General features: G+C 53.4%; 1 protein-coding gene across 1 annotated transcript; it reads left to right on the forward strand.

The window, feature by feature from the left end:
• The first annotated feature begins 2,238 nt into the window (after positions 1 to 2,238).
• FZD2 (frizzled class receptor 2) lies at positions 2,239 to 4,033 on the forward strand. The gene has a single exon (XM_073325769.1). The coding sequence runs from the start codon at positions 2,325 to 2,327 to the stop codon at positions 3,996 to 3,998; it is 1,674 nt and encodes a 557-aa protein (XP_073181870.1). The 5' UTR covers positions 2,239 to 2,324; the 3' UTR covers positions 3,999 to 4,033.
• Positions 4,034 to 17,662: the final 13,629 nt, after the last annotated feature.

Consider the following 17,662-nt stretch of genomic DNA (forward strand, 5'->3'; position numbering starts at 1 on the left):
CGGTGGGGCTCCGCACCATGGGGCGCAGCTTCGCCGGGGCCAGAGGGCTTTGGCCCAGGTCAGGTGAGAGCGAAACCAGAGCAAGACACCAGTTCGCAGACAGGCGCGGGGGCTTTCTCCAGCCCGTTTGCAGCTCGGTTGGGAGCTCCGAGTCCAGGCCGCTCAGCACCCGAGGGAAAGCCCTGGCCGGAGCTGCCCACGCCCGGCTGCCAGTGCGGGGCGCTTACCGCTCGGCCCGGAGGGGAGGATGATTTCCAGGCGCCTCCTGGGAGCGGCGATGGAGGGAGAGAACCAGGAGCGATGTGCCGAGGTCCCTGCGATAAACCCCAGACCCTGCCCCGCTCTATGTCCCGTTGAATGTTTTGTTCACTTTGAAAACAATCCGGATTGCTCGGCAGGTCCTTGCGGAGTCGGGCGCCGGGCACCTTTCTAAGGCCCGCTCCCCGCATGGGATCGCTCTGCACCTTTGGTCGGAATCCTGCAAGCACCAGACTCCGGATTGATTTCGGTTTTGCAGGACCGCGCCGACCCCGAGGTTTCGCCCCCGCGGCGGGCTAAAGCCGAACATTTCACAGCCCCCCGCGCCCGCGAAAGAGAGACGTGATTCGCTTTCGGCGAAGACCTTCTTGCGAATGTGCCTTAACTTTGCTTTGCATAACGAAGGGGGACTCTGGGAGCAGCCCCCCCGCTTGGCCGCTGCATCCCAGCCCCCGGGAACCTCCCCGCCTCGCGCTCTGCAGCCGGGTAAAGAATCTTCTCGCTTGGAGGTGCCACCGAAAAAAGGGGCCATAATGGAGCTCTTTGTTAGGGAAATGGGACAATTATATGCCAGTGAACAACCTAGCCATTAAAGAGAGTCTTAAAGAGACAGGGTCGCATTTCACAGAGGGCTTTTTGGGGGTGGGGATCGAGTACAAACACTTTCAAATGTACCTATTTTAAAAGAAATAATGATCTAGGTGGAGAGAGACACGTGAGTACACCCCCCCCCCCAGCCCTAATCCTCTCCCTCCATCTCCAGCTGTTAGATTAGCTAGACATGGCCCTGAGAGAACCATGCAGACCCAGGGCCCAGATCCTGCAAGGCGACCCTGTTCACTGCTCATCCCCCGGGCTACTCAAGCCAGGATCAGGCCTCACCTGAGCGCACAGACGCTGGTTCTGGCTCGCCAAAGGCACGTGCTTAACTTTCCTCCTGGATCTCCCAGTGCATCAAGTTAAGGACGTGCCCAGTCTCTGCAGAATCAGGGCCTAAATCTGTGAAGAGTGGTAAAAATCCGACTTGTCACAACAGCGTCTCATCCCTACGGAGCTTAAGACAAACTATCCGAGGATATCTATCAAGCTTTAACCAGGCTGCTTGCAAGTTTGGGGGAGGGTGGTTAATTCAAAAGAATTTTTAAATGGAGATTTTCCGTAAAACGTTGCGATTTGAAAAGGGTGGCGAAGGGAAGGGGGGGTCTGTGGGAGGCTTTGCAGAACCAGGGAGAGCAGCGGAGAGCGACAAAAGCCAGCCCCAGAAAGCCGTAACTCGGCCGGGGGGGCCGAAGTGACTTTGCAGCCCGGCTGGGCTGAGCTCTGGCTGCAGCGAGACATTGAGGCCAGTCGGGAGGACGGAAAAGCCCCGCTGGAGAAAACCCCCAAACGGCTGATGACATTGCCGGCCGCTCTCCGGCCCCTGGAGCGGGCGGCGCCGGGTGCGCTCGCCTTGGGAAAGTTGGGTGTGGGGGGGGGGTGGGTGTGTGTGGGGGGGTGGGGGGGTCTGCGTGTGCCCCTGGCGGGGGAGGGGCGCTTCCGGCCAGAAGATCGATGTATCTGCACAATAATAATCGGGACGCTGATTAATAAGCAATTGCCCCTTTAAAGCGGCCAAGGCGAGGGGCGGCCCCCTGGCAGCTGCTCTCTGCGCTCCTTAGGCTGGGCTTGACCAATCCTGCCCTCGGGGCTGGTCCCTGCGTTTGAATCTGATTGGCCGCGAGGAAATTTTGGGAAGGGGCTTAGGGCCCGGGCCAGGCCGTTCCAAGGCTCCCTGGGGGCGGGCAGGGAGGAGGGAGCTGGGCTGGGCTGGATTCTGCGCGCTCCAGGGCTGGGGGCCCCCTTGAAACCGGCTAATTGGGGCTGAAGGGGGCCGGAGCCGCACAAAGGAGGGAGCTCCGGGACTCGGCCGGTCGGGCTGCGGGCAGGGCGCCCGGCGGCTGTCCCGCGACTCGGCTGCAGGCTCCGCGGCGCGAACTTCGCCGGGCCCAGGAGGGGCGGCTGCTCCGCGCGGCGCTCGCTCGCTTGGCCCGCCCGGGGCGCGGGAGCCCGGGAAAGGCGGCGGCACCATGCGCCCGTCCAGCGTCCTGCACCGCCTGGCCTCGCTGCTGCTGTGGCTGAACGTGCTGGGCCGGGGCCGGGGCCAGTTCCACGGCGAGAAGGGCATCTCCATCCCGGACCACGGCTTCTGCCAGCCCATCTCCATCCCGCTCTGCACCGACATCGCCTACAACCAGACCATCATGCCCAACCTGCTGGGCCACACCAACCAGGAGGACGCGGGGCTGGAGGTGCACCAGTTCTACCCGCTGGTCAAGGTGCAGTGCTCGCCCGAGCTCAAGTTCTTCCTGTGCTCCATGTACGCGCCGGTGTGCACGGTGCTGGAGCAGGCCATCCCGCCCTGCCGCTCCATCTGCGAGCGGGCGCGCCAGGGCTGCGAGGCGCTCATGAACAAGTTCGGCTTCCAGTGGCCCGAGCGCCTGCGCTGCGAGAACTTCCCCCGCCACGGGGCCGAGCAGATCTGCGTGGGGCAGAACCACTCGGAGGACGGCGGCTCCCCGGCGCTGCTCACCAGCCCGGCGCCGCCGCCCGGCCAGGGCACCCCGGGCGCGCCGCGCTACGCCACGCCGGAGCACCCCTTCCACTGCCCGCGGGCGCTGCAGGTGCCCGGCTACCTCAACTACAAGTTCCTGGGCGAGAAGGACTGCGCGGCGCCCTGCGAGCCGGCCCGCGGCGACGGCCACATGTTCTTCAGCCCGGAGGAGGTGCGCTTCGCCCGGCTCTGGATCCTGGTCTGGTCCGTGCTCTGCTGCGCCTCCACCTTCTTCACCGTCACCACCTACCTGGTGGACATGCAGCGGTTCCGCTACCCGGAGCGGCCCATCATCTTCCTCTCGGGCTGCTACACCATGGTGTCGGTGGCCTACATCGCCGGCTTCGTGCTGCAGGAGCGCGCGGTGTGCAACGAGCGGTTCCAGGAGGACGGGTACCGCACGGTGGTGCAGGGCACCAAGAAGGAGGGCTGCACCATCCTCTTCATGATGCTCTACTTCTTCGGCATGGCCAGCTCCATCTGGTGGGTCATCCTGTCCCTCACCTGGTTCCTGGCCGCCGGCATGAAGTGGGGCCACGAGGCCATCGAGGCCAACTCGCAGTACTTCCACCTGGCCGCCTGGGCCGTGCCGGCCGTCAAGACCATCGCCATCCTGGCGCTGGGGCAGGTGGACGGCGACCTGCTGAGCGGCGTCTGCTTCGTGGGGCTGCACGGCCTGGACCCGCTGCGCGGCTTCGTGCTGGCCCCGCTCTTCGTCTACCTCTTCATCGGCACCTCCTTCCTGCTGGCCGGCTTCGTCTCGCTCTTCCGCATCCGCACCATCATGAAGCACGGCGGCACCAAGACCGAGAAGCTGGAGCGGCTCATGGTGCGGATCGGGGTCTTCAGCGTCCTCTACACGGTGCCCGCCACCATCGTCATCGCCTGCTACTTCTACGAGCAGGCTTTCCGCGAGCGCTGGGAGCGCAGCTGGGTCAGCCAGCGCTGCAAGAGCCTGGCCATCCCCTGCCCGCTGCGCCACGCGCCGCGCGTGGGCCCCGACTTCACCGTCTACATGATCAAGTACCTCATGACCCTCATCGTGGGCATCACCTCGGGCTTCTGGATCTGGTCCGGCAAGACGCTGCACTCCTGGCGCAAGTTCTACACCCGCCTGGCGCACAGCCGGCACGGCGAGACCACGGTGTGAGGCGGGCCGGGCCGGGCCGGGCGGGGCCGGGCGGGGCCGGGCCGGGCCGGGCGGGGCCGGGCCGGGCCGGGGGCGAAGCGTTTCGAACCGACTCTTCCGATTCGAAGCTAACCCGCCTTCCCCTTCTAGGGTTCTGCACGGCCACGGTGCCTTGTAATTAGACCTGTACATAGCATCTGTAAATGGAATTTATATATTTCTATTTAAAAACCAAACGAAACCCGCAGAGATCCGGAAACTCTTGGGGCGGGGCGGCGCGGCTCGGCTCGGCCCGGCCCGGCTCGGCTCGGCCCGCCGCCTCTCTTCGGTCCTAAAGCGTCGGGCTTTTTTCCCTTTCTCGGCCTTGGCAAGATCTCCCCTCTAAATGGAGCCATAGAGACGGATTTTCTGTTTGTGTTGGCTGTGGGGGAACGTTTTCAGCTGAACTTCCATAAAAGCCAGACCTGTAATCGCTTTTCCCCTGATGAGCACAGTATGGAAGCTCTTCTGTATTAAAGGCAGACTTTGGTTTGTGTTTTTTGTTTGTTTTTTTTTAAAGTATCCATCTCCCTCTTTTCCCTCTTTCGGAAGTTTACCAAGAAGTTGGTGTTTTGGGGTTTTTTTATATGAAGAGACTTGTGAAGGGGCTGCCTCCCCCTTTTATCCCAGCAGCTGACTTGAGTGGGGTGGCCTGGTTCTGAGGATCTGGTAATGGTTTTTGCTAAGGCTTTTCTGCCCAACTGGAGACTCCAGTGAAAGGCACCTGGGATTGATTCATGAAGAAAGCACACCCCAGTTCAGCCCTTTTATCAACCCCCTTCTTTAACTTCCACCTGAAAACTACTTCTCTGGCACTGTACATGTCTCTGTCCCCAAATGCTGTGTACAGAGGTTTCTAAACTACCTGTCCTTAGTAAGCAGCCTGCTCTTTGCAAGTACAACTGAGTTTAAAAACCAACCAAACCCCAAACCCTACTTGTGAGGGTTTTCTCCTAACTCAAGAGCTGTAATCCAAATTATAAAACCTTAGCAACTGCCATTCAAGATTTTTGTGGTGTGGTGCTCTTTCATTCAGGTAGGCATCGTTTTAAGCAGTAAGTGGGTTGGGAAGGCTCTTTTTACTTATTTGGGGGGTGGGGGGAAGGGGAGTGAATCTCATTTTAAAGTTACTGCTTGCAAACAAACAAAAACCCAGAGGGTTCCTGTTCCTCTGCAGTGTTTGCTGGTGTGTTCTGGAATCCTATATCTGAAAACTCCTAGAAAGTTTAACAGATTTCTCTGTGAAATAAAGGTGGAGACTCTCTCTGGTGACTCCTTGTTTGGCAGTGAAGCGGGGGTGGGGGGTGGGCAATGCCTGTTGCAGAATTCTTAATCGGGCCTCTTCCAACTTTTTTATTTTTAATTTCCAGGATTGGCCAACGTGTTACTTTTTTCTTTTTTAATTTTAAAAGTCTTGTGGCTTACTGCACAAACCATCCTCCATGGAGGAGAATATTTAGAACCAGCTTTTAAAAACAAACAACATTCTGCCACTGCGTGCTTTAAACTTTGTCCCTAATAACTACAGGATTAGAGAGGGAAGCACTAAAATTAAATATGTAGACCCTGCCCCCCCATCAATGAATGCTGGCTTCAGTCCTGTTTTTCACTGATTGTAGAATGTATAAATGTTATCCATTTGTAAGGTTTTTAATTCTCTATCTTTTTCTACTGTTTAAGGGGAAGGGACTTGGATTGATTTCTTTGCTACCACATCAAATATACTTTAGTTTGACAGCCTGCCTCTGTGTTTTGGAGAGGAACTGGGAGAGAGAGAACATAAGGGTGCAAATCAGAAGACATTCTAATGAATTGTACTGGTAAGAGGAATATTGATACAAAATTCCTTACCTCCTAGGCTTAAAAACCAAACCAAACCCCATGAATGCTAGAAATAATCGGTTCCTAACTTGAACTTTTCTTAATTTTACTGGTAGATTTCAGATCCTTTGGGCTGAAAATCTGGTGCGATCAAAATCAACAAATATTGACTTCCCTCCTCGCAATTCAGTGTCTCACTGCTAACTGGAGTCTGTTCTCAAAACAGCTTTAGTTAAGGAGTAATGTGTATGGCCTGATTCTGTTTACTTTAACTTGCCATCTACTCGACTGTAATTATAATGTAGCTCAGTATATAAGATCATAACTAAAACAGCACAAAGCTGGGGTAGGATGCAAAGAGTTAAACTGCAAAACTCTTGTGTCTCCGCTATAGATTGTGGGGAGGAAAACACCCCTTAGATCTGGTTTAATTTTCCAGCGGCAAATGGGGGAAACGTTTTTTGTTTTTTTTTCCCCCTTCCCTTGGTGGTTTGGAAAATGGCTCTTAAAAACAGTCTCAAGTATTTAAAAAGTAAACCTTTTGCTTGCCTGCTGCTTCTATACCTACCTCCCATAGGGTTTTGGCTCCCCCATCTCCTAAACCTTTCATAGGGTTGTAACATTTTTAATCAAGGTGATTTTGATTTACTGATCTTCCTCCCCTGCAGGGGGAAGAATGCCCAGGGAGACACTTAGATGCCAGCTGACGAAGGGGTGGGGGGTGTTGGGAAGGGTAAATGTTCACCCCTGTATTTGATTTAACCTATTTAATCCCCCCCCCCAGCCTGAAGAGGACTGTAGAAGGGAGTTTGGGAACATGCTGTAATTGCATGTGAGCTTGTTTCAAACACCAAAGTAAGGAGTAAGTTGGGGGAGACTGTCCTAAAGGGAACCAGATGGGAGTGGTAAGCTGTGAACATGTGTCCTGTATCAAACTGGCCTGCTAGATAATAGAGAAATACATTCCAGCTGTCTCTTGTGCCCTGGTCATTATTGGAGAGGGAGGGTGGGTCACTGCTGGAGCCAAGGCTAGACCTTCCTGGATACATGTGCCTTAGATGGTTCTCTGCTGAGCCAGTACAAGTAAATCCCTTGCCGAAGAGCTGGGCTATTGATCTGCATGACCAAGACGTGACCAGTGATTCTGGGGGGCCTGAGGTCTAGACCCACCCTCTGAAAATGGGGGGCCTATCAGGTGTCTTCCACGAGCCACCCAAACCCACCAGCTCCTTCTGAAAATCCTACCCTGAGCTTTGAAGGTGCAAATGCCAGTTAAAGGGAATGTCTTAAAATCAGCTCCTCCTTTAAGAGGCAGGCAAGGCTCTGTGCTCCTGACACCCGAACAGGCTAAAGAATGTAGCTCTTTGCTCTGCATTAGCCATCAGCCGGATCCCTAGCTGTGGGGCGGGAAAGGCAGCACCCCCAGGGCCTGGAGCCTGCTGTTGACAGACAAGGAGTCTTCCCATTCACTCCATGAAAATGTCTGTATTTGTGCACTTTGAAATCAGCCTTGCTAATCAGCTGAGCTCCCCAGCAGCTGTTTCGTGTTATTCTGTTGTAGGAAGGCATTTCAGTTTACCCCTAAGAAGATAGATTACACCCAACCCTGCTGGAACACCCTTTTTTACAGACAAAATGTCCTGTGCAAATCACTAGGGGAGGAGGGGAGATGCCCTCTTCCCCAAGGATCGCAGGATCTGTGTGTGCAAAGCTTTCAAGTGCCCTAGCTTAGAAAAAGAGACCCTGGAAGGGCTGTTACTTCAAAAAGTTTGCATTGTGCTACCTTCTATGTGATCTTTACCGCACTGGCCCCTGCAGCCTTCCCTTGGGGTTTGGCTAGAGGGCTTCCTAGTGAATTCTTTTGTACCACTCTGGCCAGATTTCCACCCCACAAGAATTTGGTGCCTGTTATCAGTGGGTGTTGCAGTGTAGTGAGTCCTGTTGAAAACCTGACCCAAAGATTGTAGGGCTGAGAAGGAAGCAGCTTCATTCAATCCTTGCTTCCCAGTTTTCTGTAAACGCTTCTCTTGTTCTAAGGCTCTCCGCCATCTCATTTTAACCAAGTAATTTGTATCATTCTTTATGGAGTTGCAGTTTGCCATGGACCCTACCTTGTAACTAAATACCAGGGCCTTTCACATGGTGGTTTTTAAGGTTAGAGTTGAATTGGATGGCTTTTTAATGGGAATGGGGGAGGGTTTTGTTCCCAGTTAAGTGTGGAAAGTTGACAGACTGGCTTTGAAATGGAGATTCCCCCCCTCCCCCTTTAAACTCTCAAGAAAAGCCGAAGTCTGTTTAATGCATTAAACATCCCAGCTGTTGTAGAGAAGGAAAAGACTAGAAAGTTTCATCTAGTCAAGGAAGAAACATCCCCACGTTCAGTGGGGGGAGCGGGTTGTTCTCTCTGCTATAAACGTTCATCCCAGTCCAGGAATTATTTTAAATAAATAAATTCCTTTGCACCAGACTGGAGACTGCCCAATCATGCAGACAAAAAGCCCTTCTTTAAATGACTCAGTTACGAATCAGTGCTCAGAGGAGCATGAGGCAATCTGAGCTGCTTAACAAACACACAACTTTTTTCCAGACAGGAAAAAGCTGGCTCTGGGTAAGGAGAAAACAACCCCCAAAATGAATATGACAGTGAAGTAAGCAGCTGAAAAAGGGGTCGGGGTGTGGGTGAGTGAGATAAAGGGAAGTTGGGATTCAACCCTGCCTACCTAGGATTTTGGTTCATGCTCCCTGACACGGCATCAATAGGCTTACAGCGCGGCCCTCTACCTGTCTCCTGTAGGGCTCCAGTCCTGCAGGCTCCCCCCACTTCAAGGGGGCTCCCCCCATGGACGCAGGGGTCTGAGCCTGTGCAGCAGGGACTGAGGCCTATCTGGATCCACCCGTTGTTAAGCTGATCTGGGAACTGAAATAGAGTGGTCTCTGAAGCAGCAAATGCCCAGTGTTGGTGCTTTAACAAATAACAGCCCTGGGCCAGCCAGGGGAGGGGAAGGGGCTCTTACTTGTTGGATGGGGGATGCAGCATGTGGAGAGGGGGAGATGCTCCATGTGCTGTGTGTTGCAGAGAGCAGGGACGGTGCCTGCAGTCCGGCAGAGGTGGGGTCCCTTTGATGTGAACTAATTAGGCCTGCCATGTTTTCACAGCTGGCCTAGTGTGGCTTGACTCTGTGGAAGTCAATTAAAGTGCAGCTCCAACCCCCTCTTCCCAATCAAACACCCCGCCTGATACCAGGCCCCCCCCGCAGGTCCCCAGAGAACCTCCAACTCGTCACACAGTGGCTTGTGATGAAGGAAACTAGCCACTGGAGAGGAGAGACTCAGCAGGGTTTTCTAGGACTGAATATTTGAATCCAGATAATGATGTAAAGTGTACCTTTTTATCTAATCCTGGGGAGGGAGGTATTGTGTTCTTAAAGCGATGGGCTCAGGCTGAGGGGAGCGCTAAAGGAGCAAATCGATATCCCAAAGTGGTGTAGAGCAGAAATCCTGCTCCAAGGAGAAGGCCGCCTATCTATTGGTCATAACCCCGTGGTAGCAACTCGTCACCGGCTCTCACTGGGCCTAGAACCTTTTCATGAGTTCTGGTTGTTTTAGTTACAAAAGTGTGATTGTCTTTAAGTTACACGTGTGTGTGTGTGTGTGTGTGTGTGTAAACAAATAAATACGTTCCCCAATGTGCTCAGGATCGTTTTGAGCTTCTCTATCTCTCGGCTGGTGGGGGCTGTAACGATCCCCTGCTCTGAAGCAGCGACTAGTCCGGTGCGTGGCTTGGGCTACCCTGAAAAGCCCCAACCCTGCAACCTCTTCGGCGGGCAGGTCTCTCTGGGCAGGCGCGCAGCCTCGCTGAACCTGGTGGAGCAGCTTCATGAGCAAAGTTGTGTGTGAGTTTAAGGGCTTATTCAGCCTGGGAAACTGAGCGGCGGAGCTAGAGCGGCCTGCCTACGGCGGGCCGTAGCTGTGCTGGATAACTTGGGTCGCTATTGTGCTCTGCCTACGCTGGGTAATCACCCTGGGGAAACGAGCGCTAAGCGTTTGTTTGCAGGGTTGGCGCTTTGTGCTTGTACCCCCCATGGCGGTATAAATAAAGTCAGTCTGTGTAAGTGTTTGCAGGATCGTGGCCTGTATTTGTGCAACAAATCCCTCCTCTTCCCCCACAAAGCAATCTCGTATGGAGCGAGATCTAGCTATTCCTACCTATCCGGGCCCGAAGTAGCTTGAATAGCAGGGCCTGAATGGTACACTTACCATGCGTTTCCAAAACCCGTGTCTCCGAGGTAACCTGCAGCAATCTACTCCGCTGGGTCAATTTGAATGCTCTCTCTTTGGTGTAATGAGCACTTGGTCCAAGGCTCAGTGAAGCCAGTAACAGTCATTGCTGCCTTTGGATGTGGGAAATTCACATCCGTGGGGCTGAGCGCTCAGTCCCGTTGCCATAGAAAGTTCAGTTGGCTTCAATGGGAGTGGGATCTGGCTCAGAGCATTGGAGAGAGACCAGGCTCAAAGGATCAAATCCATCACAAATTGAATTCTGTTCCTAGGTTCATTGATTCCAAGGCCAGAATGGACCATGGTGATCATGTCAGCTGACCTCCTGCATAGCACAGGCCAGAGAACTTCCCCACAATAATTCCCAGAGCAGAGTTTTTAGAGAACCATCCATCTTGCTTTAAAAAGTGCTAGTGATGGAGAATCCACGAGGACCCTTGGTAGGTTGCTCCAATGGTTAATTACTCTCCCTGTTAACAAAGGACATCTTGGTTCCAGTCTGAATTTGTCTAGCTTCAACTTGCAGCCACTGGATCGCGTTAGACCTTTGCTGGATTGAAGAGTCCATTATCAAGTATCTGTTCCCCATGCAGCTACTTATAAACTGTGATCACATCACAGTGATTGAGCTCCTTGAGCCTCTCATTGTAAGGCAGGGTTTCTAATCCTTTGGTCATTCTCACAGCTCCTCACCGAACCCTCTGCAATTTAGCAACATCCTTCTTGGATTGTGGGCACCAGAACTGGATGCAATATTCCGGCAGTGGTCACACCTGTGCCAAATACAAAGGCCTCTGCTAGTCAAGTTTCCCTGTTTAGGCATCCCAGGCTGGCATTAGTTCTTTTGGCCACCTCACACTGGGAGCTCATGTTCAGCTGATTTCCCCCCCATCCCACCCCAAGGTGCTGCTCCCCAGGATGGAGTCCCCCATCCTGTAAGTGTGGCCTGCGTTCTTTGTTCCTAGGTGAGTACGTTTACTTGTAGCCATATTCAAATGCATAGTTTGCTTTCACCCAGTTTACCAAGCGATCCAGATCACGCTGTATCAGTGATCTGCCCTCTTCATTATTCACCATTCCCCCAATGTTTGTGTCATCTGCAAACTTTGTCAGTGGTGATTTAATGTTTTCTTCCAGGTAATTAATAAAAATGGCAATTAGTGTAGGGCCAAGAACTGATCCCTGCTGCGAACACACCCACTTAATGATGATTCCCCATTTACAGTTGCATTTTGAGACCTACCAGTTAGCCAGTTTTTAATCCATTTAACGTGCCATATTAATTTTGTATTGTTCTAGTTTTCTAATCAAAATGTTGTGTGGTACCAAGTCAAATGCCTTACTGAAATCTGAGGCCAGCTCTCCACTGGGAAATTATGTTGGTATAACTAAGTTGAATGAGTTAAACTGGCCTAACCTCCCTGGTATAGACAGCACTAAGTTGACAGGAGCCTTCTCCCATCGACCCAAGCTAGCTCCTCTCAGGGAGGAGGAGTACCTATACCGAGGGGAGAGCCCCTGTTCACCGAAGCAGTCCAGCGGTGCTGCTGGAGCATTTTCAGTGTAGACAAGCCTACGATCAACCAGTCTTGGAATCTCATCGAAAAGAGATATCAAGTTTGGCTGACAGGATCTGTTTTCCATAAACCCATGCTGAGTGGCAATAATTTCATTACCCTCCTTTACTACTTTATTCATCGAGTCCCGTATCAGCCACTCCATTATCTGGCCCAAGAGCAATGTCAGGCCTATAATGACCCGGGTCATCCCATTTACCTTTTTAATATTGGCACAACATTGGCTTCCAGTCTTCTGGAACTTCCCCAGTTCTCCAAGACTTATTGAAAATTAGCATTAATGGTCCAGCAAGCTCCTCAGCCAGCTCTTTTAAAACTCTTGGATGCCAGTTACTGGACCTGCTGATTTGAAAATGTTTAACTTTAGTAGCTGCTGTTTAACATCCTCCCAAGATACAACTGGAGTGGAGAGAATGTCACAGTCCTCATCCTTGCCATACGGTCTGACTTTGGGACTGGATTAAGGTATACAGTTATTCTCGTGTTGCTGCTCTGCTTTCAGCCCACACCCTACCTTAGTCCACAATAACTGTCCTGGGAACCCACAAGCACTAGCTAAATTTTGAAAATTTCAGCCACTGTGGCTTTTCCTAAACCTGCTCTATGCTTGGTGCTTTGTGTCTCTAAGCACTGTACAGGGTGGGAGCGGGGCCTTCGGGTTATTTTAGTCTTTGTGGAGAACGGGGCTAGACTGTGTCTGTGCAGCTCCCTGGCTCGCAGTCCTTATCAACCCCCTTCTGCCAGCAGATGATGATTTGTTGACACACCAGCCGGCAGTGACTGATTGTTCCTAGGTGATGGGGGCGGGCGGGGAGGGGGAGAAAGCCCAGCGAGCTTTTTTAAGTCCTTCTCTGGAAACAAGACCCATGGAACAGGGCTGTCCTTTTGCCCCTTCGTTATCAATAGTGACCTTTTCCCCCACCTCCGGCCATGTGGGGACTGAGCATCTGAGGGTATTCTCTAGCAGAGCACACCGGTCATGGCTGTTTCTACACGTGAATATTTATAGGCATGTGGTGGTGTGTTAATTAACACAATTGTAAAGTCTAGTGTAGACATGTGCAGGAGCAAACAGTTACGGAAATTCACACAATTTACAATCAGGAGAGTTAATGTGTGTTAATGAACAAATCAGGGCGTAGTTGAAAGTTTCCTTGTGTTATCTATGGCACTCGGCACAGGTCCAACTGCCCTAGCTCTTCATGTCATTCCCATTGTTTTACTGATGGGGAAACTGAGGCACAGAGCAAGGCAATAGAATCCTGCTCCACTTGTCTATGCAGGATCCACTAGTACTCACGCTGTTACCGGCTCTGGGGGGGGGAAGGACTCGTGTCTCAGCGTGGACAGGAACATAGTCCATATCTGGTGCCATCCCCCTGGCAGCAGAGTGAAAGTTTTGGTGCCTCCAGCTGCCCTGCGCCTTTGCAGGGAGTTAGACCAGAAGTCTCATCTTGGCACCAGCCACCCTGAGGGGAAAACCGCTATTCCAGTTAGCTGGAGCCTTGGGTTGGGGCCAGTTTATTTCAGGGAGAAAGCCAACTCTGCTCTGCGATGCCGCACGGACCAACCCCTGCACAAGCTGCCTCCGCCCTGGCCCTGGCCCTGAGGAGGGCTGAAGGAGCCTGGCAGAGCTCGGCTGAAGGGCCAGGATGGTGGGAGGCAACATGACCAGGTTTGGGGATGGAAACGGGCTGTTGGGAAAGGTGGGGAGAGACTCTGGGCTTTGTGGTCAGATACAGTTTAAATCCCACAATTACCCCTACCCCCTTGCAGCCATTACCCCCTGTCCCCTCCTGCCGAGCTACAGCTAGCAACTGGCTGGTCTTTAACTGGGCAGAGACAAACTAGGGGGTAGATGGTGGCATGGTTAAAAACCATTTCCTGTCCTGAGCTGGGTCTGGTCGTCCACCAGTGTCCCTGATGTCTGTGCAACGAGTTGACTCCTAGTCTCTGGATTTCTAGCCCCGTCCCTGCCACAGCAACGCCCCCTAGCCCAAGAAAACGAGGCCTTTGTGTGTAGAAGCTGCAGAGCGTCAGGCAGCCTGATGGTCATGGGTACAGCTGGCCTGTCCCGCCGCCGAGTTCGCAGCCTAGGACTTACAGCACGGATCGCCCAGTGGCCTTGCTGATTGAGGGCCAAGTCCTGAGCTTGGGGATTGGGGTGCTCAGCACCATGCCAGAATCAGGCCCTTAATATTCCATTGACTTGCTCAGACCCCTCACTCCCCAAATTTGCTTAATCAGTCCTGTCTACATTCTCCAGGAAACCTCCCCATGCCCGACCCGTCCCCCCGCCCCTCAGTGATTGTCAGCGGCATTTTGGAGAATAATGAAACAGACCCGCAGAACCCCACTAAGCAGCAGAAACAACCCAGCAACACAGGAAGTGTCCCTGCAATGAGGAACGGAGACCAACCCAAATGGCTTGTACTGTCTGCACACACCCCCACCCTCCCCCGGCCCGGGACATCTGACTCCACAGGGGGTGACTGCAGCTGGGAACTGGTTCGTCACCAGAGCTGTGATAAGAGATCCCCGGCCTGGATTCCATCTCGCCTGATAGGGGCTGATAAGATGCCTGTTTTCTGGGTCGATCTGGATCCGATCCCACATTGTGACACTCGCAGACTGTTTTCGTAGCAATTTGCCGAGGGTCCAAACCCAGGGCAGAAGGTGAATTACTGAAAACCTCTCAGTCAAACTGAGTGAAAGGGCCAGATCCTCAGCTGACGTGAGTCAGTGTAGGGGCGTAGGGAATTGCCACTCTGGAGCAGGGCAGGGCTCTCCCTAGTTCAGCGTTTCTTCTCCAGTAGTGGCCAGTACCTGCTGCTTCTGAGGAAGGTGCAGAAACCCTGCAGTTATGGGAGACCCTGCACCATGGAGATCTCCTGAGTCCAGTAGCTAGCAGCTGACTTAAACTCTGAAGTAGGGGGCTGTGTAGCCTAGCCCCATTCTTTGCTTTTGCTGGAATTTATCTTTACGACTCTGACCATCCTTGTTATCATAGAATCATAGAATATCAGGGTTGGCAGGGACCTCAGGAGGTCACCTAGTCCAACCCCCTGCTCAAAGCAGGACCAATCCCCAGCTAAATCATCCCAGCCAGGGCTTTGTCAAGCCTGACCTTAAAAACCTCCAAGGAAGGAGATTCCACCACCTCCCTAGGTAACCCATTCCAGTGCTTCAACACCCTCCTCGTGAAAAAGTTTTTCCTAATATCCACCCTAGACCTCCAGACGCATGCCCAATCCCCACTGGAATGTGACTTCAGTGCAGCTGGATCAGAGACTCACAGAACAGTGGGGCTGGAAGGGATCTCGAGAGGGCAGCGTGTCCAGCTCCCTGCACTGAGGCAGGACCAAGTAACCCTCCCAGCCCATCACTGACGGGGGTTTGCCCAGCCTGTTCTTAAAACCCTGCCGTGGGGGGATCCCGCAGCCTCCCCGGGCAGCCTGTGGCACAGCTTAGCCACCCGGCGCATTCAAGGGCAAGGTCCATCCCCAGCAGCTGAGCATCACGCCCAAATTCTTCACATGCAGAACACCAGTGAGAGTCTCTGATGAACGTGAAGCTCAGGCCGGGACGCGGTGCACACCCACGCTTTGTGGGCAGGGACAGTGTTTACTAGAGATCTGGACTGGCACAAGGAGCTGCCCATCCTGGGTGGGTCCCCCAGAAACCACAGCCACACAAACACTAGTACAACAACCAAGGGCAAGGTGTCGGGCCAGATTCTGCCCGAGCTGGGCTAGTCTTGTTCCTCAGAGATGGCTCTGAATCCCTGCAAGGCAAGAGATGGCTGGAGCGCACATCCTACTTAGACGTCACTGTTGGCTTCCCAGGCAGCTTGGCAGAGAACGGGGCGGAGTAGCTTGTAAGAATGCCATGCCATCGACAGGCAAAGCCCTGCCTCCTGGAGGCATGTGTGGTTTTAACTGGCCCCTCTCTCCGTCCCCCTTGGTGGGGGGAACACAGGATCTCTGTCCTGAGAAAGCCCATCAGTCTGGTGCTTCTAGGCTGACCAGACAGCAAGTATGAAAAATTGGGACAGAGGGTAGGGGGCAATAGGCACCTATGTAAGACAAAGCCCTGAATATTGGGACTGTCCCTATAAAATCGGGACATCTGGTCACTCTAGGTGCCTTGGGGATAGACAGGTTTCAGAGTAGCAGCCGTGTCAGTCTGTATCTGCAAAAAGAAAAGGAGGACTTGTGTCACCTTAGAGACTAACAAATTTATCAGAGCATAAGTTTTCATGAGCTACAGCTCACTTCATCGGGATAGAAAGTAGTCCACACAGCAAGGTCAGTGCCCAGAGATGAGCTTCCCCTAGGCTGGGAGTTGTTACAAGCTGGACTTTTAGTTCAGGCCAGTTTCTAAGACAGTGCTGAGCTAGCTCAGGCCTTATGATGTAGGATAGGGCCATTTTCCCCATCTCAGAGCTAGGACAGCTGAGCCACTGGGGGCTGTGGGACTTGCCGAAGGTCACACAGGAAATCAGTGGCAGATCTGGAAAGAGAACTTGGGAATCCAAATGTTTCTGTTCTGACCACCAGACCCCACTCCCCTGTCAGAGCTGGAAACAGGACCCAGGAGTCCTAGCACCTTATCCTCCCTGCTCTAACCACAAGTTGTATCTAAGTGAAGATATTGAAGGGTGTGATTCCATCCTGCTTCAGCATTACCCATGAGTAGCTCCAGTCCCCAGAAACCCCCAGATTAAAAATGAGCATTACTGTCCGTGCTGGGAGGCAGCCCTTCTGCCACAAGGAAGAGACGGACTCTTCAGGGAAAGACAGTTTGTTGTTAAGCTTCTGAGAATTTTACACATAAAAATCTGTAACTGTCACTAACAATAGGTGACAGCAGGGCCTCTTTAGGCAGAGCAGGGGTTGGTTAATGTCACCTGTGTTGGCTAAGCATCGCCCTGGCCCCTTTGATTGCATTTCCCTTGCTGGGGGGTGAGTGGATTGGCACTTGGGGGAGAGCTGGGACCCTGGGCTCTCTTCTCCATTCTGTCAGGCAGCGTGTGTCTAGTGGTTAGAGCAGTGGAGTGGGAGTCGGGACTCCCGGGCCTATTCCTAGCTCAGGCACTGACTTGCTGCGCGGCCTTTGACGGAGCTCTGTGGACCCGACTTGCAGAATGCAGCACTCACACTGGAGTCACTTGGAGCATCTGAAAAATCATGCCGTTAGCCTCTTTGTGCCTCAGTTTCCCCCTCTTCACAGTGGGGATAATGACCGCTCTCCCCCTTTGTAAAGTGCTTTCCCTAGGTGAGTGGCCCGTAGCACTGTGGGATTTATCACTCTTTCCCCAGGAGAGGGATGGGTCCCTGGAATCCCCACAGGTAATGAAAAGGCCCTGCACCCTGGTGCATGAAATGTGCCCCACGAGGAACATAAAGGGCATGCCCACAAGTGCCGCACTGCTGTGGTGGGCACACCAGCTGGAGCAGCAGGTGCATGTTTCTGCCCACCCGCACGGGGAGCCATGCCCAAAAGCTCCATCAGCCCTGCCCTGGGCTCCCGGTAGGCCGGACCTGGGCAGCCGCGAGCCCACAGCGCGGACTGACCCCCTCAGAGCTGGCACTGGGGAAATTGCATCTTATTGTGACTTTGCTTTTGTGTGCTTTTTGTGGTCTGTGCTGATCCAGCTGCAGGGGCAAATCCAAGGCTGTGACACCCCCTCCCCCAGCAACCTGGGTCTGGTCCTGTCTCTTTAAATATGCAAGGTAGCTCCTCACTCAGGACAATGCATTGCTGTTAATCCCCTGACAAAAGGTGTCAATGGGCTGAATGACATGGAGGTAGCAGAACAGAGCTACCTGAGCCTGGGGGCCAGCTGGGCAAGCCCCCACGCCCCAGTCCTCTGGCTGGACCGGGGCCAGCTGGTGTGTAACACAGGGAGTGGAGGCTTTCTGGAGTAGAGGGCAGGCCCCCGGCCATAGTCGCAGGGCACCTTGGTTT

The sequence above is a fragment of the Lepidochelys kempii genome, chromosome 27, assembly GCF_965140265.1.
Source record: "Lepidochelys kempii isolate rLepKem1 chromosome 27, rLepKem1.hap2, whole genome shotgun sequence".
Taxonomy (NCBI): domain Eukaryota; kingdom Metazoa; phylum Chordata; order Testudines; family Cheloniidae; genus Lepidochelys; species Lepidochelys kempii.

Coding starts and splice junctions, on each gene's coding strand:
- FZD2 (XM_073325769.1), top strand. CDS start 2,325: ATGCGCCCGTCCAGCGTCCTGCACCGCCTGGCCTCGCTGCTGCTGTGG.